The sequence below is a fragment of the Rhinolophus sinicus genome, linkage group LG02, assembly GCF_036562045.2.
Source record: "Rhinolophus sinicus isolate RSC01 linkage group LG02, ASM3656204v1, whole genome shotgun sequence".
Classification (NCBI taxonomy): Eukaryota; Metazoa; Chordata; class Mammalia; order Chiroptera; family Rhinolophidae; genus Rhinolophus; species Rhinolophus sinicus.
Genome location: NC_133752.1, coordinates 78,809,725 through 78,833,522, shown reverse-complemented (window position 1 = coordinate 78,833,522; position 23,798 = coordinate 78,809,725). Strand labels below are relative to the sequence as shown.

Here is a 23,798-nt window from a genome sequence, read left to right as displayed (position 1 = left end):
ACATAATGTTTGATCTAAAATAATGTACCATCTTTCTGTGAAGAAAAGGCCTACACTCTCAGTCCTTACGACCTAATGTTAGTTAATGCCCATAGAACGTGGGAGAAGTTCGCTAACATAGGACTGCGCCTTGCATCCAGAATGTAGAGCTGATTGTGTGGTATGTGTTCAGCAGATGCTTGCTGAACACCCAAGCGCTTGTCTACCAGGAAAGGTAGGACCCTGGGGCACATTTGGAAGTAGTGGAGGGCCTGTTGTTGGTCACAATGCCTAGGGGTGGGAGAGTTACTGCTGGCATTTATTAGGTGGTGGGCAGGAATGCAAATGTCCTGAAATAATGTCAGAGTCCCCTCAGTGAAAAATTGTCCTGCTCAAAATGTCAATCTTGTTGCTTCCTCTTGGCCTCCGCCCTCCCTCAATCAACACACACAGGCTTTGAAATCCATGGGAATGAATGCTTAAGAAGTACTGTTGTTGTATCTTGGTGCAAAAGTAAACATTTATATCGATTTTAAAACATAGCAGTGTTGACTGATCAGACCGTCGTTCAGTCTGCCCCTGTTGTTGACTTGATGAGCTCCTTTCCACATGTCTGTGTTATTGTCCTGTCACAGGGCAGTGAAATCACTCGTGAAGTTGCATATCTCCATGGAGGTAAGGGCTCAACCCCCAGAGGACAGGGGATTATGTCTTTCTCATCTTTGTATCCCTATAGGGCAGCTGTACACAGAATAGGTGCTAAATAAGCATGAGTGGAATAAACCAAATTAGTGAGACTTCAACATGTCACATAGACATGTTTTGTAATGGAAACCTCAACATTAAACTTCTCTGTATTTTCAAGCTAGAATATTCATGAAATACAGCAAATCACATCATGAATGTTGAGTTTGGAATTCATCCTTTTGCTCCAGGTATTCACAAAGAAATTGCTGCTACATCTAACACATAAAATCCTCACTTGTACTTTTTTTTACTGCAGGATTCCTTTCAGCAGGTAGGTTCAATAGGTTAACTGTTTTCAACATCTGTTTATGTTTTACTCTGCATTGAAATGCCTGAAATGGATTGTTGTAAAGCATAAAATGCATTTTGTCTTGTATGCATTCCCTGATTATTTTCAGCTGTAGGAAAGTCAATATTTTAGTTTTCTACTCACTTTGCCAATCTGCTTCAATTTTTAGAAGTCACAACATTTCCACTTATTGGATCAGTGAGTCAATTAGGTCTCTAAGATCTTCACAAATTCAACAACTTCCTATGTGCTACATGAAAAATAAGCTTGGCTTCATTTGGCAATATGTTAGGCTCTGGATTTTGCCATAGCTTCCTTAGAAATATAGTAACTTAGGATGTAAAATTTAAAACACTTTTATGAATAAATGTCAAATATTTAATTTCCTGAGGCTTGAATAACCCAACCCTCCTTTTTTATTCCCCTGTGGCCTTCATTGTTTCCAAAAAAATATATTGAAAATATAACCTTTAAAGCTCTTCAAAATATGCAGAAAGAGTTCTGATATTGGATCTGTGTTGAAAGAAATCTTTTATTACTTTAAGACTTGTGTCTGCCATAAAATGATAAGATTGACATGTTTGAGATTGGGGGCAAACTCATCTCAAAGCAGGACACCAGGTCCTATTTTTCTGCCTGCTTGGGGTAGCGACTTGCCTGCTGTTTCTTCCTCATCTTCTGTAACTGTCACAGAAATATGACCTTCCTACCTTGCTCTGAAGAAAATGGAGTTTACCTCAAAAGGTTCTCCTAGTGCCTCTGAAGACATCTCCTCACTTGAATAAAGACTGTAACTTTCCTCCCGAGAGACTGAATTGAGAAAACTCCATGTTATGCATCCGGGAGAAATCAGGACTCTCAGTGCTTTCTGAACTTGAAAGAAATTTTGTTATTATTTTTTACTTTGATTTTGGTTTACCCATTTCATTTTATTTTTGGAATATTTGTGGTTGAACCAAGACATTTATTTTCTATCCCTTATTTGCAGATATGAAATATGGTTAGGACAGAGTAATGACTTTATAAGGTCACCTAGATTTTCCGTGGTGGAGACAATATTGTGCAAGTTGCCTCTGAAACATTCCAACCTTTTCAGTCATATTTTAGACTAAACAATGCTACCCTTAATACAGAAACACTAATCCTGCTTGGGTAGTGGATTATTATTATCTAGTCTTTTCAACAGGAAAAATGTTTTGATGATATTAATCTCCATATTGAGCATCCATCCTGGGATGTGTGAATATAAAACGGAGGAGGACTATCTGGTGTGGTTGTTATTATGTTAATTTTCAAAGGAGAAAATGTGGGCAGAGTTGGCTTGCAGAACCATGCGTTCTGGTGTGAATTGAGTAATTTCATTTTGAGAGAGAGCATGAGTTATTTGAACTTTATATGCTTCAATTAAATGCCAGAAAATGGGATGAAAATACTTACTGAAAACCAGATGCTTGTTCTTCATGCCTCTTGGGGTATTAAAAACAAGCATCACAGCAAAAGACATTGGGGTTTGGCATAATTCACTGGTGAATGATTTTGGAGGCATTTTGCTTATTGGTAGAGTAGGAGCTAATATTGTGGAGAGTTGATAGATGCCTGATTTGAGAATTATCTAAATCACTGATCTCTTATTCAATAAATCTACTTTTAATTTATGTAAGGAACTCTTTCACGGTTTATTGAGAACAGAGGGGAAAACATCTAGCACCGAAAGATTTTCTTCTTAGATAAGGGGGTAACAATTGGCTTGTTTTTGATCAGTGGATAGAGTGGAGATGGGTTGGAAAAGTTCCATTTCTAATACTGGAGAAACAATTCAGATCACATTTGGGAGTAATGGTTGTGCTAGATAATTTTCCAAGCAAGTGGAGTCTTAATGTCTGCATTTTTCTCAGGACTGTGACTATATTAATATGTGTTAGTGTAATATCCCCACAGATTCAAAGGGAACTTCTCTGTCCTGTTCAGGACACACCAATCGGAGTGACCTTGTCGTCTTTGTAGGCTGTTCTCTGTACCGCTGAAACAGCACAGTGTGAATGCATTTGCTGTTCATCACCTTCCTACCTAGAGAACTAAGGTGCAAAATTACTCTCGACTCACAAATAGTGTGTGTTTTGGATAAATTTTCATTGTTTTTAAAATTGTAAACAAATCTTTTGTTGTAGGACAGATGGTCATTGAGTTCTGTCATAATTTTGCATGCAATTCCATCCATTAAAATGTACACTCTCATTTTGATTTAAGAATATTTTGCTATTTTGACTTGGTCATATCATAAACTTGAAAACAATAAATAGAATCTTACTAAATCCACCAGATTGACATATGAATTAGGACAACCTGTGAGTAGTAATGTTTCGTGCACCTAAAATTCATAGACTGTTGATTAACCATCTGTATTTTGAAGTCTATGTAATTTCATAATTCTATTTAAGAATATAATAATATTGGTATTTTAGAAAATCTATAGTACAGTATTATATTATGAAGGTAGAGTTAACCTTCACATTTCAAAATACTCTGTTAATCAGTAGCAGTTTATATACTCCTTCGAGTTTGCCTATCATTGGTTGTAATTTAAACCAATCGTATTTGAAATAAGAACATCAGTATATCTCTATGTCAGATGCTGTTCCTTAAAAGTAGCAAGTTGATGTTAATCTCTTTGTAGACTAGATCCTTACATGAATACTATCACTTCCAGAGCTATTATAGGTGAAGGGTGGCTTACGTTTATCAAAACTTTGAATGGTCAGTGAATAGGGTTTTTTGTTGTTGTTGTTAAGTTTTTGATGTATTAAATATGAACTTAAACCTTCTTTGTGTTTCAATCTTTACTATTAAAAAGAACTTTTTTTATACTATGTACAGTGTACTAAGCAGAGTGATAGCCATATCTTTGGAAACTGATGATCAGGGCCAATATTTGCATGTTCTTCTCAGGGCAAAATATTCTAAACTAAGTAGAAAATAGACATTGTGAAAGATCCCACATTTTCCAGAATTCTGTGTCATTCTCTGGCAATATTTTATAAATTTAATTCTTGATAATTTGCTTATTTTCTTCAGATTTTCCATTTCTCCAAAAGATAAAAAATAGAAAACTTCTGTAATTAAATTTTCCAGGTAATTAAGGTTGTATTAGATAATTAGATTAAGGGTTTTAAGATAATTTTGAAGTATGAGCTTTAGCAATAAATTGAAAATACCACCACAGACGGGCCATTTCTAAAACACTTTTTTTTTTTTACCACCAACTGTGGTGAGGTGGTAATCTTCCATTATGCCATGTTGAAGGAGTTGCAGACACAGGAAGACTCAGGAAAAAGTCTATTTCTTACCTCCCAAAGGGCAGCTATACTGAGAAATGGATGGCTTTGAAACTCTTATGCTGAAGGTTATAAGATTTGGTTCTTCACAGGGTTTGGGGCATCTGGGGTCAGCTCTGCATGACTCAATGGGTGTAAGCTTAGTTTGTCTGTGTAGAGACAGATTAAGAGAGTGGACAGTGTGTTCCAGGAAGCTCTGAAAGCTATGTTCTAGAATTAAGGCCCAAGTCAAGCCATGGAATTTCTAGTCACCTACTGGATTTCAGAAAAGGGAGCTGAGTGGTGAACATCACTGTAGATTTTGCCTTTTTTGTTGATCATCTTGAATTATTTTATTAAATTACTCACAAAGAGCCTTAAATTCATCACCTGCAAATGGGTATTTTAATAGCAGCCATGTACTAGAGCTGTTTGGAGGATTAAGAGCATTTCTATATGGAACACACTGCGAGGAATGCCTGGCCCACCGCAGATGTTCAGTGGGTTTCTTGCTGTGTTATTATTATTACTGTTATTATTAGGACCATAGTAATTATTTAAACATGGATCAGCAATGGATTCCTTGTGCTTCTAAGACTCTGCTGACCGCTGGAGGGCATACTGAGAAGAATTTAATGATTAATTATTTTAAGGTTTTTATGGAATGACCTTTGTAAGTGCGGGGGCTGCAATGGCAAGCAAAACCCAACGTGGTCCCTGACCTCATGGAGCCTACAGTCTAGCAGAAATAACCAACGTAATCTAATAATCACACAAATACATATAAACTTTAACTGAGATAAAGGACAGAAAGACTAGAAAGACTAGTAGTCATAGGTCATGAGTTGATATAGAAAGGGTGAGTCCTGAGTGATGGCGGCAGGTGGGGAGTTGGAGGGAGGTCCTTCCAGGCAGAGAGTGTTATATGGGGCTGGGAAGAGCCAAGTGGCAGAGAAGTGGGGACATGAGTGGTGTGCGGTGAGCCAGGTATAGGCAAGGCAGACTTAGAAGGGTCTCCAGATCCTGCGATTTGTAGTGCGCTCCTCAGCCTGCCAGCATCAGCACCCCCTGGTAGCTGGTAAGGAATGCAGAATCTCAAGCCCCACCCCTACCGGGTCAGATCCTTCCCACATAATTCACATGCACTTTGAGGTTTGAGAAGCATTGTCTTTAGATCATGTTAAGAAAGTTGGTCTTTGTCTTGCACATCTCTGGAGGGTTTTAAACAGGAAGGTGACATATCCAAATGAGCATTTTGGAAAGATCACTTGGGGTACAGTGTAGAGATTGGAAGGGGACAAGTGAGGATATGGGGAAACCAGATAGAAGATTGCTGAAATAGATAGAGAACATGGGGACTGCAAGGTGACATAATCCAGTGATTGCCTGCATTTTGACCAACCTTACTTTTCATTGCTTGCTCCCTATTCATCCCAGTTTGCAAACATTTTGGCCTCTCACACTATATTTAGTAATTTATAATTGAAAACTGCTAAGTTGTTATTTACTAAGTTGTAAATTTTTTCTTCTGAATTTACCTGATTGGAGACATAAAAGACAGCAAACTTCTGATTAGTAGGAGATAAGCTACTGCGGCCACTCTGAGTTGCTTTAATTCTGGTCAAAAGTAAACAAACTTGATGGTTACATTACTTAGTATGAAAAGCCTAGATGTAGGGTGTTTAAAGAGAACTTTTAATGCTTTTTTCCTCTCTTCCATCAAAAGTAAGTATATCAAAAGTCCAAAACTTTTCCTGAGAAATTTTGCAGGCCTTTAACTTTGAGACAATTATTTACTTGAGATGATGTATATTTATTCTGATTTTATGTAAGAGGCCTAAAGGATAAAAATAATGTTCTGGGCACATGGTATAACTATTCATTGAATGAATTAAAAACTGATCTTTACATCCTGAGATTACAGTTTAGTAACTTTACTATGTACATACATGACGTAGATCAAAAGTAGGAAATGATAAATGCCATAGTTCAGTTAAAATTGTTGCAGCTGCAAATGATAGAATATTCAGGTTTACAGTGATTTCACAAGAAATAATTCATTCGATTCTCTTGTAAATATAGTCTGAAAATAAGCAGTTCAGGATTGATCGGGCAGCTTCACAATCCATCAGAGACCCAGGTTCCCTCTTTCTTGCTACTCAGCCATCTTCTGCATGTGGCTTTCATTTCTGGGTCTAAGACGGTCGCTTGAGTTCCAGCTATTACATCCATATTCAGCCAGCAGGAAAGAGGAAGGACAATACCTCTCTTTTGGAGAAAACTTCCTGGAAGTCACATTTACCACTTCCAATTTCATCCCATGGTCAAGAACTCAGGTTATGGTCTCATACAGCTATAAGAGAGACAGGGAAATGCGATCTTTATTCTAAGTGGTTGTTAAATTTTGTCCCAGCCAAAATTTAGGGTTCTGTTTCTACGATCAAAGGAAAGAATAAATGGTGGGAGTCAATTCATCTCTACCACATACCAAAAATTCAGATGAGGCAGAGAGAGATTACTTCTGTGGTAATCGAGGAAGTCTTTCTGAATGAGGAGTTACTTATTTAAGGATTTGGACTTATGCAGATGGATATGAGAGAAACAAATCGTCTAGAACCATGATTCCCTAACTATGTGCTGAACATCCCTAGACGCTGCAGTGACTCAAAAAGTTTTGTTGATTATTTTCAATCTTTGAGAGAAATCCAACAATACTAAACATTTCTTGGTTACTAAATGAAATACTAACTTGAGGTAGTTCACAGTTTCAACATTAGATTGTGCTATACTCCTTTTGATATCATCATATCTTTATGAAGCTGGGTTCTTGGTGCTTGCTGTGTAAAAACTTGTACCTTGCAAAAATTCATATGGAACAGGAAATGAATGGTGGCAATTTCCAATCTGATTCCACAGTTTGAGGTGATGTGCAGTGCCTAACATACCATTAGTAAGTAATTGTGGTTAAGAATAACATGAACATTTATTTATTTATTTATTTATTTCAGGTGTACAAGACAACATAATGATTAGACATTTACACACCTCACAAAGTGATTACCCCAACTAGTCTACTACGCATCTGCCACCATGCATAGCTATTACAATACCATTGACTGTACTTTGGTATCTTTATATCCTGTGATATATATATATATATATATATATATATATATATCCATATATCTATCTATCTATCTATATACATATAGATAGATAGATAGATAGATAGATAGATAGATAGATAGATAGATATGGTTATAGTCGACATTCAATATTATTTTACATTAGTTTCAGGTATACAGCGTAGTGGTTAGGCATTTATATTTCATGAAGTGATCCCTCGATAAGTCTAGTACCCATCTGATGCCATACATAGTTTTTACAGAATTATTGGCTATATTCCCCATACCTTATTTCACATCCCTGTGACTATTTTGTGACTACCAATCTGTACTTCCTAATCCTTTCACCTTTGTCACCCATTCCTCCAACCTCCCTCCTGTCTATCAACCATCAGTTTGTTCTCTGAATCTATGAGTCTGTTTCTGTTTTGTTTGTTCATTTATTCTGTTCTTTAGATTCCACATATGAGTGAGATCATATGGTATTTGTCTTTCTCAGTTGACTTATTTCACTTAGTATAATATCCTCTAAGTCCATCCATGTTGTTCCAGATGTTAAGATTTCATTCTTTTTATGGCAGAGTAATACTCCATTGCATAAATGTACCACAATTTCTTTATCCAATATTCTATTGATGGGCATTTCAGTTGTTTCCATATCTTGGCTATTGTGAATAATGCTGCAATGAACATAGGGGTGCATATGTTTTTCCGAATTAGTGTTTTGAGTTTCTTCAGATAAATACTTAGGAATGGAATTGCTGGGTCATAAGGTAGTTCTATTTTTAAATTTTTGAGGAACCTCCATACTGTTTTCCATAGGGGCTGCATCAATTTGCAATCCCACCAACAATGCACGAGGGTTCCCTTTACTCCACATCCTCACCACACTTGTTGTTTGTTGATTTATTGATGATGGCTATTCTGACAGGAGTGAGATGGTATCTCATTGTGGTTTTTATCTACATTTCTCTGATAATTAGAATGTGCATCTTTTCATACATCTATTGACCATCTGTATGTCCTCTTTGGAGAAATGTCTCTTCAGGTCCTCTGCACATTTTTCATCAGATTGTTGGTTTTTTTGTTGTATGAGTTCTTTATAAATTTATAAATTTTGGATATCAATCCTTTATCAGATGTATCATTGGCAAATATGTTCTTCTATTCAGTAGGCTGTCTTTTCGTTTTGGTTGATGGTTTCTTTTGCTGTGCAAAAACGTATTAGTTTCATGTAGTCTCATTTGTTTATTTTCTTTTGTTTCCCTTGCACGAGTCAATAATATGGTAATAATTATGTATAGTGTAAGGTGAGTACTAGGCTAGTCTGGGGGTGGTCACTTGTAAAATTATAATCAGTATCTAACCACTATGCTGTACACCTGAAATTAATATAAAATAATTAACAGTTTTTCAACTATTATTGAAAAATTTAAAAAGTGGGGGAAAAGGTGAAGGGGAATACGAGGTTAAAATTTCCAGGTATAAAACAAATAAGTCACGGGGAAGTAAAGTACAGCATAGGGAATATAGTCAACAATATTGTAATAACTATGTATAGTGCCAGGTGGGTACTAGACTTATCGGGATGATCATTTTGTAAATTATATAAATGTCTAATCACTATGTTGTATACTTGAGAATAATATAATATTACATGAGAAGTGAAATTGAAAAAAATTTTAAATTATTTTACAAATTTTTTCTGTAATAAAATCTACCACAATTTACTTTTTGAAACATAAAATTTTCTGACTTCAAAGTTTGTAATAGGAAACATGAGTATAGAATTGTACTAATAGTCTTAGTAAAAACACAGTTTATTAATTTTAGTATATTTTCCCTAAAAAGGGAAATATTTTTACTTTTTTACCAAATATGTTTTCTCTTCCAAGTGTTTTTGGATGATTCAGTCAACGACTTTGGGAAGCATACATCATTTAAGAAAGAAGCAGTTATTTGCATTAATTATGTACAGAGAAAATGTTGTTCATTCATTTATTCATTCATTCATTTATTCAACAAGTATTAATCTATTCCTGACTATGTTCATGCTGTTCTAGATGCTGGGCATTCACTGATGAGAAAAGGGTGATAGTTACATGCATATAGAGAGATTACAGCTGAGTTAGTATAAATTTGTACTTTCTCACTGTGTAATCTTATGAGTATTTGTTGGTTCCTCTAGTTTATAATGCATGTTGCAGTACTGTCTCAGTTTGAATATCCCTGAAACTTGTGCTTTCCTTTATTCTTCTAATGTAGCACGTATAGTCTTGATGTTTTTTTCCTATTTTGAAGATTATTTTTATTTTTGCACCTTTGTGGAGTAACCGTGTATTACAGCAACAATTAGACAGTTCTAACTGCCTGCTAGTTGCCACCACCTATAAAGTTTTATCAGGTTTCACTAAGAAGAGATAAAAATCTGATTTTCTTCAAAGAATTTATACTTTAATTTGGTTATCATATTACATTCCTAGATTACAAGATACCCATATATGTGGGTATACATTGATACTGTACATCTGGGGTTGTCAAACTTCTTCTATAAAGGGCCAAATAGTAAATATTTCAGTCTGTGTTGGCCATATGGCTGTGTTGCAGCCACTCAGTGCTGTTGTTGTAGCAGAAAAGCAGCGATAGCAGTATATAAATGAATCAACGTGGATCTCTGCCAATAAAACCTTATGTACTAAAACAGGAGTGGGCTGGCTTTGGCCCATGGACTGTAGTTTGCGGACCCTTGCTCTCTATATTTAAAATGTAAAATTTATTATGTGGGAGGGTCCAACTAATTATTTTTAAAAAGTTCTTACATAACCCAACAATAAGTGTAAAGAGCAAGTATGTACAGTTCCCGGCCACTCATCCCCACTCTGAATGAGGGGAGATGTGAGAGGGGTAAGGCTGTTGTCCCTAAGAAGGCACTGGGTTCCATTTGGGCTGAACTTCTGCTTTGTTGTAGCCTGGTTGTTAGCAACTATTTTTATCTCTTAGAATTCTCTGGGTTAACCTGCCGAGAGATACACCCAATATGCCCAGTCAGAGGTTTCTGGTTCTTTGGCTCTTGGATAAGTCCTGGCCCTGACCTCAGGAGTGACAGTTCCATCTGAAGGATCCCTGGGCAGGGATCCCCTTGTTCTCAAGCAGCTTCTGCCATTGCAGCTGTGGAAGTTTCCCTAAGAATATACTATGTGTTGATAAAGTCAAATGCTGCAGGAAGGTAGAACAAAGTAAAGACTAATGTGCCTGAAACACCCACTATAGTCTCCTTGACCCTTGAAATCTTCATAAAAGGGACGCAAAACCCTGTACATCCCTGTGGAAGTCCAGAGACCTCCCCAAATCTCTGCTAACCCACTGGACACATGGTTCTCATGATGAGCTTTTGTTTCAGGCTCTGAATCCCCTGAATGAGTTCAATTTGAGGATCATTTTGCATGTTGCCTTTTCTCATCACCCAGTGATACACAGCCTCTTTCTCACTCTGGCTATAGTGTGAAGAACAATTTAGGGAGTGCGAGAATGATTATAGGTAAACCGTACAGGAAGAGGCATTTGCAGTATTCCAGGTAAGACATGTGGTAGTTTTTACTAGAATATAAAAACTTAGAGGCTGGAAATTTTTCCTTTGCACAGTGATATTTCCCAAGTGCCCAAACAGTGCCTGACACACAAGTGCTCAGTTAACTTTTCCTGAGATCGGGAACCCTGGAAGAATACCAGATATTGGGGTGAAGATGATTTATTTGGTTTCAGACCTGTTGGGTGTGAAACATCTTTTGCAATGTCTACTGAGGAGATGTCAAATGTCCAGTTGGATACAAAGGCGTGGAGCTCGGAGGAAAGGTCTATGCTTGCTATTTAAAGATATGTCACATGTGTAGAGCTGTCAATCGATGCCATTTGTGTGGGTGACATTGCCTGGAGAGAGTGAATGTGAAACAAGAGTTTACAGAAAAAGAAGGAATGACCAGAGAAGTAGGAGAATGAGAAGTCAGAGGAAGAAAGTGCTTGAAGAAGATGGGAATGGCTAAGAATTCAATCTGTCAGATGATACTGAGATGTCATTACAAGGGTGATTGAAAAATGTCATTTTCATATGGAGGTCATTGGGAACCCTAGCAAGAGCTGTTTTGGTGCAGTGATAGAAGTGGGTGCCAAGTTGTAGTGGCCACAAGAGTATAAACAGTAAGTGAGGAAATCTGGACAATATATATTAACTCTTAGGGCATTTTGGATGAGAAAGGAGAGAGGGGACGGTGGCTGAAAAGGGATATAGGCTTGAAGATGGAAAAAAATGAACACACTAAAAGCCGATGGCAGTGATACAGGAGAGAGGGAGACGCTGTCAAGCACTAGTCATTTAAAATATATGTGATATAACTTGAAAGGAGGTTTGGGATTCAAGAGAGATTCAGGAGATAGTTAACACAGAGGTCATCGTTCAAGCTCTGAAACTGTCAGAGGAGAAAACACAAGGAGAGTCAGAAGTCCCAGACAGAACCTTGAGAATTATCTTCATTAAGGGAATCAGAGTTGCTGTTAGTGAGTTACTCAGATCACTTTTAATTCCAGCTTAAACTTCTGTTGAAAAAGCCACTGCCCAAAGATAGCCATTTGCAGTACATGAATTTCCAGACATCATTTCTGGCAAGATTCTGAACTAAGCAAAATTTAAAGTATTTGAAGACAAGAACTTTATCTGAGCCATCACTATTGCACCTCATCATCCTTTTACAAATGGACGGGCTGCAGGGGCCGTGTGGGCAGCGGAGAAAGTCCTGAGAGAGTGTCAGTGTTTTAACTGGCTAACCGGACAGGCTCTCTTTCATTGTTCAACTTGTCACTACATACCTGGTCAGTAACATTCAACCTTGCTGAGTTATTCATGGCTGGAAACTTATTTTATCCAGATTCATGCAGATTTGGGTTAGGACTAATGAGACCAACAACAATGAAGTCTGGAGAATGTCTTGTCTACACCTACTCACCAATATCTTATCACTGTACTAGGTAGTCTTTGCTTATAGCTCTGGGCCAAGCTGAGTTCTTGCCGTGGTAATTTATAGCCCTTGGAAATAATACCAAATTGGCAAATACATTTCAAAAAGTCAAGATGGGGTATCATTAAAAGTTTACGTACTCCTGAAAAGCATTTCATGAATAGATGATTTGCTCTGCCCTGAATGGTTGGACCGTTATTTGTTCATTTATTTGCGTGAGTTTGGTGACTGACCTCATTTCATGCTCTGAAGTACACACAGTAAAATCTCAGGAATTGCTGCTGCTCTGAATGGGTAGCTATACTCTACCATTTCATATCATGTATTGAGTGGCTTTGTAATAGTCAAGCCGTGTTTCGTATTTCTCTTTTGCTTTAGGTCTTGGTAGCTGATGAAGATAACATGGGTGATGGCTGCTCTCAGAAGCTGACGACTGCTAACATTCTCCGTTTCCTGTTGCTGGTTCTGATTCCCTGTATCTGTGCTCTGATTGTCCTACTAGTGATCCTCCTCTCCTTTGTGGGTGAGTGTTGCCATCACAAAGGAAAAATGAAATCAATATTAAAATCAGCATGATTTACAAGAGTGATTTCGACTTAGTACTCATTCAACCTAAAATATCCACTCAATAAAGGGTTATCTGGCGACTATCTTATGCAGTCTGCAGTTTCAGCCACTATAATCACTGTCCTAGTTAGTATTATTAATATGAATTAATTCAAAACATTTCAGGAGTGATTATTAGGTAGCAGGAACTTTGAAAGTCGCTGAGAACTCAAGGATGGTTAAATTAGTCCTTCTTTCTCAGGAACTCACAGTTGAGAGGAAGAAACGATTAGCAGACAAGGCAATATACCTAATGACAGAGGTATATACAAAGTGCATTGGGGGCGGTCACAGAAAGCTTCATGGAGCATTAACGTTTTAGCCTTTGGAACAAAGTTAGTAGAAATTCTGGTTAGAAGGCAGTAGTACACAGGTCACATTTGGCTAAGAAAATAGCAAGTGCAAAAGTATGATCCCGTGAAAGATGGAGGTGGACTGGGAAACTCGGTGAAATTTTGGCCCTGGTAAGAAAATGCAGCTAAATTGATAGATTCAGCGCAAGTGACAGAATCTTGCATGTTGTCTTAAGGAATTTGGGCTTTATCATCTAGGTCATTGGTTTTCAAACTCTGTTTCATGGAACCAAGGTTCTGAGGAGGAATCTCAAGGATTACATAATTGTTTGCTTTGACTTTCTATTTAAAAAAAATAGATTTTAAATGCACACTCAAACCAAATATTACATGCAAATTATTAACCAAGCAGAGATCAGCAGCCAAATAATTTGTGCTGAATTCATTCATATTTATTTGGATCATGTGATATCTCTTTAAATAAACAATATCCTACGTTTAAAAAGTGAGTTGTGGGGGGAAAAAACTCAAAATATTGCCATTTTTGTAGCTACCCATTGCTATGAGTCAGAATGTTTTTTGAATATGTGCAAATAAAATAGAGAAATAAATAGCAAGGTGATGTAGATCTAATTACATTAACAATGGTTTTGAATTTTTTTTAATTTAAGTTTATTGGGGTGACAATGGTTAGTAAAGTTACATAGGTTTCAGATGTACAATTCTGTAATACATCATGTATATATCGCATTGTGTGTTCACCACCCAGAGTCAGTTCTCCTCCCATCACCATATATTTGATCCCCTTTACCCTCATCTACCACCCCATTTACCCCCTTACCCTCTGGTAACCACTAAACTACTGTCTGTGGAGTTTGGATTTTTTATGTCACCAAAACTACCTATTACTTTCTTATTGATTGGTTCATAATAAGTTATACATTTAGAATTTATAAAATAAATTAATTTCAAAATATAGCTCATGTCTATTTTGTAGCTATAGGATCTTCTGTTTATTTGAAAATAATATTTATCTGCTACAAAAATACTTGAAAACCATTATGATGGGTGATGGTTTACCATTGACTGATGTTTTTAAGTAGGGAGAAATCTGATCATGTTTACATTTGCAAAGAACAACAGACGTGATTACACTTCAGAGGACTGGAGGCAGAAAGAAGTGAAGACAGGGAGACCAATTTGGAACTCTGGTGATGGTCTAAGTAAGAGATGATAAAGGTTGAAATTAAGGCACTTGGTGCATTAAAATCAACAGAAATCCAGACTGACTAGATTTTGATATAAAGGAGAAGTAGGAGTCAAGGTTGACTTCTAGGTTTCTGGCTTGGGCAACCAGCTTGATTTTTGTTAATATAGGAAGTACAGGTGGAAGAATAGGCTGCAGGTAGGTGGAGGGAAGGTTGGAAGTTTAGTTTGGACATGTTAAGTTGGAGATTCTTGTGGGAGAACCAGAAAGCTTTCTCCCAATTGTTTCCTCTATCCCCATTGCTTTTGCCTTGGCTCAGGCCTTGCTGTTCTCTCCCTTGGACTATTGCAGTGGCCTCTAACTATTCTCTAGACTTGACCTCTTTCAAGCATCACCCTGCTGCCAGAGTAATCATTCTAATGTTCCACCCTATTTAAGATCCTTCGAAAGTTCTCCATCACAATAAGATCAATTCCAAACCTTAACAGGAACTCCTTCACAGACTGGCCTCGACTCCCTCTCCCTGTTCTCTGGCCAATCCCCTGTGTGCTAGCCATGCTTAATTACTTGCTGCTAGGCTTCTGCATATCTGTCCCACTCTACTCTATCTAGAAAGCTCTCCATTCCCTCTTACCACACCTCCCTGATCCCCACAAATGCTTTGCTCAAAACCAGAAAATCCCTAATAATCTTTTAAGATTCATATCGAGGGTCATTGTCCCCTAAGAAACCTTTCCTGACTTTCTCAAATGGAATGACAGTCAATTCTCAAAGCACTTGTAGCTTGGTCTATATTTTTTAGCTACATGGCTTTCTCCCTCAATTAATCTGTAAATCTATTATCTTGATGATAAGAATCTCTTACTAGATTTTGTATTCTCAGCGAAGAGTAAAAACAAAGTTCCTGGCACATAAAAATGCAAAGTAAACATGTTACCACATGGCTAGAGATATAAAGATAGTAATTAACTTCAAACTCACATCATAGGAAGGTAATTTTTTTTTTTTGCATGCTTATGATAGTTGATTTTTTTTAACTTGTGTACCTTGTCCAAAGTGAGAAGTGTTTGTGGGTGTATGTGCATGTATATCTGTCAGGTCCCAACTCAATTCTTGGGTAAGTTCAATAACTCTTATAAACTTCAGTTTCCCTCTCTGAAACTCCACAAAGAAGGGTTAATTTAGATAGCATCCATTTCCTAAGATTGTCAGAAGGCTAACTTAGTAGCTTCTTAGAGTGAGGATATTTAGTAAGGTGCCTATATTATTAGTTTCCTATTGCTGCTGTAATCACAAACTCGGTAGCTTAAAACAACACAAATTTATTACCTTAGAATTATGGAGGTCAGAATTCCAAAATAGTTCTCACTGGGCTAAAATTAAGGTTTTGATAGATCTGTATTCCTTCTGGGGACTCTAGGAGACACTCTGTTTATCTTTTCCAGTTTCTAGAGGTTTCTTGCCTTCTTGACTTGTGGCTCCTTTCCATTTTCAACTGAGCAATGGCCCATTGAGTCTTTCTCACACTGCATGTCTGGCACATAGTTTCTCACCTCCCTCTTCTGCTTATGAGGATCCTGTGGCTACCTTGGGCTCACCTGATAATCCAGGATAAGTTTCCCATCTCAAATTCCTTAGCTTGTGTGTGCAACATCCCTTTTGCTGTGTAAGGTAACATAATCACAGGTTCTGGGACTTAGGATGTCGACATCTCTGGGGTAGCATTATTTAGCCAACCATAGCGCTCTATCTATTCGTTGTAGGTGATGGATAAAATTGTGCTATTATTATTGGAATTATAGATTATTTCTTAAACATTGTTAGAGCTGTGTTATAGAGCTGAAACACTTTTGAGCCATACTATCTTGATACAATGCTGTCTTCTATTAATAATTTACCTTGAAAGAGCCAAAGTTATTTCACTCCAAACATGGGTTGTGATTCACTTTTGAAAATTTCCTTAGCCATTTTGTTATGTTGGGATACACTTATAATAAAAGGAAATTGGTACTTATTTAAAAGTACCTTAGTAGCCCAAAGGAAGACAGTTTTACTTTCATTACTATCATTGTTTAGTCATGACTAATAGTTACTTAGAACTTACTGTGTGACAGAACTGTTTCAAGTGTTTATATGCGTATTGACCAATGTGACTCGAGCAGCCGGATGAGAGAGGTACTTTTATTTTCCTTATTTTATGGCAGTTGAGAGTTTGCCCAAAGTTTCAGGATAGTAAGTGTTAGAGATGGGATTTAAACCCAGGTGGCCAGGCTGTAGAACCTGTACTTTTAACCGCACTATAAAAATAGGAATGTGGAAAAGGATGGGGCAGCACTGAAGAATGAACACTCTATTTTAGGCTAATAACTCAGCATTTTTATAGCTCATCATGGTTTGAGAGCATTTAGTCTTATTGAGTTCTTATTTTTGTGCTTTTTAAAAAAAAAAGCATCATAGATGACCAACTGTGAGTTAAGAGTTGGTCAGCTTCCAGAGATGCTTGAAAACAAATTGTCTAATGAATTCAGGCTTTTAAAGACATGTCCTTTAGGCTTATTCTCTTTCTCTCTCTCTGTTGGCCTGTCTGTCTGCCTCAAAAATATACTTTTAGGAACATTAGTTACAGCAACTATCATATATCATATGTTCTTTCTCTCTAGTCTGCCAACCTGCTTTATATGTAGAGTTTAAGAGCGAGAAAGCTGCTTTTTTTAAAGTTGTTGTCTCAGTGTTTTTAAGAAATAAGTATTTCAAAGGACTTCTTAGAGTAAAGAGATGTTATTAACACTTTCACCACTGTGGTTAAGTGGAAAAGATAAAGGAAAGATTATTAATAAGGTTAATCATTACAAAATACATTAATACATAACTGTTGGATATTTTACATGGTAAGGATCTGCTTTTAAGTGAACTGCTCGGGATGTCGCTATGAGTGATTGGCACTGCTACAAGTCTGTTGACAGAGCTGCTTGCTGATTCACAGGGTGTGCACGATAAGTTAAATCAACTTTATGGGCCTTATATATTCATGAGAGCCATTGGTGGAAACAACACGTTATGTGCAATATCTCTTTACGCCAAAACAAGTGAAGAGAGAGACCAATTAACAAGTGGATAAAAACAAAATTATATCTAATCAACTCGTAAAATTTTCTGTATGAGTGAAAAGCATATTCCATAGTAATCAAGTCTATCACATATTTATTTTGATCCAGGATAAATTCTAAATCATTTTGAAAGTGAAAAACCATCAAATTACATCTTTTATTCCACCTACTGCACTTGGTATTTACACATAAACTGTCTGTCAACACAGACAATTTGCAGAATGTGTTACCTGCACCACATGGTCACGATTTTGCTTTTATGCTCCAACGTTTTATTTAGAATCCTTTGGCAGATGAAACTGTTGACCTTAGTTAGCTAGAAAACAGCTGCTTTTCTATTTTGATTTGTAGTTAATGTTTTCCAAGTGTCAAACACGTGTAGAGAAATTTTTTCCATGACTGATATTAAACATTTTATTTATATTTCTTTTATTTTTAATGGTGCATGGACTGCTTGGAAAAGTGAGAACCAATTAGGGCATTCACTGTAAAATTTTTTTAAAAATCTCCCTTGGGTATTTCTATAATAGATCAATATCACATTCATTTATTTTTGTAGCATACTCAACTATAGTGCTATATTCTGGAAACAGTCTGTCGTCTATTTTGACTGAGTTAAAAATACATTATTGCTTTCAAAGTTTTAAAAAGTTTCTGCCTAAAGTCAAAGCTAGGTGATTCCCAATAGTCAGATTTGATACTTATTTTGTTAATGAATGAATACCTTGAGAAAGGGACCTGTTGAGAATCTTAGTTTAATGACTATTTCTTATTTCTTGTAATTATATTTTATACCTTCTAGGTAAAGATGAGGATAAGTTAGTTTCTACTTTCAGTTTTGCTGGAATTAGAGTTTCATTTTATTTTTTATTTTTTTGGTTTCTATGATACAAGTATTGGTAAGTATACGAGCCCTATTATTTTTATTTTTCTGTTATGCATAGTTCACTGATATATAGGGCAAAATGTGAAGAAAGCTGAGGCTAGTGAGGCACTATTGTGCACTTTAGAGGCAGATATAGAGGTATGAGAGCAGGTGTTATTAGTACTGAAATGGCATAAAAGGATGGGTGAAATTGAGAAACAGAAAGCAAACACTGTAAGATTCACCATGTTTTATTTCTCTGTGGTGAGTCTCAGGTGAGGTGGAATTACCCTAAATTCTTTGAGCACCAAGACCCTAGCTAGGAGACTCAGTTTTTAAACCTGAAGCATTTGAGAAAGACATAGTTTCTTCACAGGGTTATGTGATTTGCTGTAGAAGAGAAACTCTGATTTGTCCCAAAGAAGTTAGCTAGCCATCATCTTTCTCTTTGTGTTTGCCTGGATAGAATGAAACATGGGAAAATAGCTCTAGAGTTTTTCTTAATATGTTTTTAAAAATAAATACTTCTAGTAATGTTTTAAAATATTTATTTATATTTTTGGTCTTTCAGGAACATTAAAAGAAGCCTATTTTAAATCAAATGGGAGCGAACCCGTGGCCACTGATGGTGAAGTTCAAGTGCCTGATGTTATTCTTATCAATACAATTTATAACGAGAGCACCGTGACATCTACTATACAACCCAACCAACACATTCCAGCTTGGACCACAAATGCTTCTTTCCTGGGGGACCAAAATCACAGGAACACAAGTAAGTCTGAAGGTGCTGAATGCATGTGCCCTTTAATGTGTTTGGAACCCACAGATAGATTTTTAAGTATGGCAACGGATTATCTCACTTCACAGTCAGTTACTGGTCACACAGGCAAAGACAGCTCCACTCTCTTATTGGGTAAGCGGGGCAGCGTGTCCTATTCTTAAACATGAAATGCCATCAGCTCAGCCATCCAGATAGGGACATAAGTAATGAAAATGTATCAATGTCATTCAACATTTCTGAGGCATAAAAATGTATGCTGTTTGCCCAATATAATGGTATTCATTTTGGTGGTTCACTTCTGAAAATCTGTGCTTCTGTTTTGAAGTTTTATGTTTCTTATTTTGCAATGGTTAAATTAATAAGTGAAGTTACTTAGTTATCCATGCCTTGTAGGAGGGATCCCACTCTATAATTGAATGCCAAGTGATTTAATAGGAGCTATTCCCCCATTTTGCTTTTGATGTGTCCATGTGTTCTTTTTCCCCTCCTCTTTTATTGGCTGTGCAATTTATTTTACGTGTTGGTGACTGACAAATAATCACAGCTTGAGGAAAATGGCATGTGCAAAACTTCTGTCTGAGCACACATGGAGGGATTTGTCAGTGATTCCAGTAAAAGAGCTGGGAGAGAAAGAGGAGACAGAAAGTGTGGAGATGGGGTCAGTTAGATGGTGGCAGACCACATGCTCTGCAATGTGACTCTATTCTTCAATACCTCAGATTTTTTAGTGAAGTTACTAAGCTTCCAGAGTGTTGATGGAAGTGGATTTTGTGGAAAGTGCCGAAGAACTTCAGCTCCGATCCGGTCAGCACTGATAAAACATAATCAGAGCACTGTCACTGTAAGAACTTTCTCTGCAGTTGTCTTGATTCTTATTTTCTACTCCCTAAAACAAAGTGATGTCATTGAAAATTACACAAAGCCCAGCCATCCATGATCATTTTCTTGTTTGTTCTTCCCTCTTTCGTGAAATCCCACACAGGAAAGGAAATCACATCTGAGGTCTAGGACAGAGTATTTGTTTTCATTCTGAGCCAGGAAGGGAAGGATTAAGCCGACTCTTAGCTATCACAGTATATGTTTGCCATTGGCTGAAGAAAAGCAGGATTATTCTATTTCTCTAGCCCCAAAGAGACAGACTATTTGAATTCCATCGTTTCATAGTGCACCTACAGGTTTTAACTGTTTCTTATGCTTGGTGTTCACCAGTGATTCATACGGATTTGTGTTCTTTACCTGACAGTGATACTGCAAACCTGACTTGTGCCAAGTAAAATTTATTTTCCTCATGAGTTTAATTTTGAGGTTTTTAATATGTTGGTCATGTCTTAAGCACTTCATTATTCTTAAGGACAGTATTTTTCCATCAGAAGTGCAAAAGTAGTTTAAGTAAAAACTCAGTCCAGTTAATGTGGTTGCAATTACAGCCATTGTTTTCTTTTACTAAGTGGATTTGTCTCGATTTTGAAAGTTCCATTATTTGTTAAGATTTGAGTAGAGGTGACAAACACATACCCTGAAGAGTAAAGAAACATATGGTACTTGTTGCTCCGTTTGGAAATTTGGTGGAAGTCTGTTTGACTCATTTTCTCTTCCTATGGCTTGAGAATATGAATGTAATTTGACATGTAAAGGAAATCCAGGTGAAATTAGAATGATTAAATGGAGAAAGGCTGAAAGCTTCGAATATGTGTCATTTTATGTTGGTAATGTACCCGACAGCATTAAGCTTTACTGTTTGACCACGTAGATCCTCAACAGACTGTCTATATTAACTGAAATTGTTTATTGCAAGGGATTAGATCATTTTTGTACATTTCAGTAATATTGCTGAAATGAACTATAAATGAACTATAGCCTGTGATTATAGAGCTTTTGGTAGTTTTCAGGGCATGTTTGAATATTTTCTGCATGGTTCTTACAATTAACTGATGAGATACGCAGGAAAGGTAATATACACCACTTTTCAAGGTATGAAATTGAGGCCTAGGGAAATTAAGTTGGCATATTCAATATCACTTGTCTAGTAATTGGTAGACATGAAATTGGGATTTTGATCTTGGCACTCCTAGACCCGTGCTCTTTCAAGTATTTCATGCTTCCTCATTTAATTTTATTGCTTTGTCTGCAGAAGTAAAGCATTACTTCTGGAGCAAATTTTAAGCTCCATGACAGTAGAAGAGGAGTCTGGTTTGTTTTTGTTTTGTTTTTGTTTTGTTCTTGCTGCTGTATATTCTGTGATCAATAAATAATTATTGAATGAATAAATAAATGAACTATAGTCATTTCAAAATGACTTCTGGATTTGATATTTATTTGTTTATTTATTTAATTTAATGACTTGTATTTGTACTAATACCCAGCAGAGAATTTACTTTATTTCTCTTTTTCAATTGTTCTCTAATGAAAATGTCATTTTAAATTCCCGGCATATGTAAAGGCTATTTAAATCCACTTCAATCCAAAACTACAGTAGCCAGACATTCTGTTCTACCCAAATATCCTGGGTAGGAAACCAAGGGGAGAGCTCCTGGCAAAAGGTACTAGGAAATAGCCTTTCCTTAAGACATTTCCTCCTGGGGGTTCTTAATATCATGCCAAAGCATAGAATACTGCAGTTTGTAAAGTTTTAAATAGAACCCCCCCCCAACTCACACCTCCCCCACCATTATGCTGCACAGCAGAGCTGGGCTTTGTCAATGTGCAATAGGCTTTATGTGACATCTGATGCTTCTGGAGTTTCATAAGTTGCATTTTGAAAACCAGTTGTAATATGGAAAGGGAAAAAATCCATAGTTAGCTTTCATGCTATATTTCAGCAAGGGACTTTTCTAGGTTGCATTCTGTATTTGGATTTTTGTTTTCACTTTTTCTCCTGATACATTTTGTAAACATTTAAACAGAAATATTTTCATGTTTTTTTAAGGAAAGAGAAAAACTCTTTGACCAGCCAACAGCGTTTGGGTTAAAAATAATGTGGCACACAATAGAATAACCTAGAAACTCTGATCAGGAATTAAAGTGACAAGAGAGTGGGTTAATGTGCTGAAAGCTTAAAATGTTCTGTTCTCTCAGTAGGCTCTTTGGTAACCAGCTCCTAAATCATCTACATCCGATGAGAACACTTCGTATCTCTCATTCGCTTTTTAAAAAAGAACTGCTTTTTGAGATAAAGTCAACATACCATGAAATTTACCCTTTTAGTATGGACAGTTCAGTATTTTAAAAACTTATTCACAGAGTTGTACAACCATCACCACTATCTAATTTTAGAACATTTTTCATCACTGCAGGAAGAAATGCCATATCCATTATTCCTCATTTTCCCATTCTCCCAGCCAGTAGATTACTGTCCAAAACGAATCTACTTTCTGTATCTATATTTCGCTTATTCTGAACATTTCATATTAAGAGCATCATACAATAAGCATATGGCTTTGTGACTGACCTCTCATCTCTTTCTTGGATATGGCACAGCCCCGAACATGAACCTGGCCTTCTAAGATCCCAAGACATATGTCAGGACTTGTCCAAGGCCGCTTTGGATACCTCATTCCCTAGTTTTTCCTTTTAAAGTTTTTGTTGGCCTCTTATTTCCAACAGGTATTCTTGCCTCTGGTAGTGGTGATGTTGCCACAGATTGTGCTCCAAAAAGGGCCCTGGAGTAGAGCTGTTTGCATAGAGAAAGCTCTGAATCACATAAAATAAAGACAAGCCCTGAGAATGGATCCTTTCCAGGGAGCTTGCAGACAGATTGAATGGTGACAATTTCCTGGGGATGGCTTTTTGGGGAGGTCAAACCCATTCTTCCCTCTCCATTGCCTCCTAGGTTGCCAGTTTTCATAGTTACCATGGTTGCAAGGCCATTAGTTTTTAAGGTTACCGCAAAACTGGGGAGAGGGTGAAGGGAGTAGGGCAAGTTAAAAATGCTACAAAACTCATAGTTCTTACTGTAATTCAGATATTTTTCTTGAGTAAGTGTTCACCTAATTGATGCAAGCCTTTGGTTAAATCCCCCAATTCTGAAAATTTTGATCTTGATAATTTTTTGCAGTGTTTTCACTGCTTTCATGGAGGAGCAGATCTTTGGAGGATCTTAGGCATGCTACCATTCTGAAAGTGCTTCTCACCCCTCAGTCACTTCTACCTTTCTTTTTCATTTCCTCAAACATTGGGAGTTGATTTTTCTTCTTTTTATAATGCATAAATATGACTATATTATGCACATTAATTTTACATGGAGGTGTTTTTTTCCTGTTTTGTATGTAAATCACTTTACTCCTTTCCCTTCCTTCTGCATCATATTATCCTATCCTTACCTACAGTTAACCCATGTTAACAACCTAGTGTGTATATTTTTATAGTTTTCTCCATGCTTATACAATTATCTTGAACAAATATACACATACATGCATGCATATAACAAACAGGTAGAGGTGATTTTGTCATTGTTTGTTTTTCAAAAAACGGGATCACATT

At 36.8% G+C, this 23,798-nt stretch overlaps 1 protein-coding gene across 3 annotated transcripts in view; it reads left to right on the top strand.

Annotated features, from left to right (window-relative positions):
* The window catches only part of CORIN (corin, serine peptidase), a 201,080-nt gene that overhangs the window by 26,799 nt on the left and 150,483 nt on the right, over window positions 1-23,798 (top strand). For all 3 annotated transcript variants that reach the window (XM_019741053.2, XM_074324644.1, XM_019741052.2), the window contains 2 exons: window positions 12,839-12,983; window positions 19,110-19,310. In XM_019741053.2, the coding sequence (XP_019596612.2) occupies window positions 12,839-12,983; window positions 19,110-19,310 (346 nt within the window). The remainder of the gene's footprint in view (window positions 1-12,838; window positions 12,984-19,109; window positions 19,311-23,798) is intronic.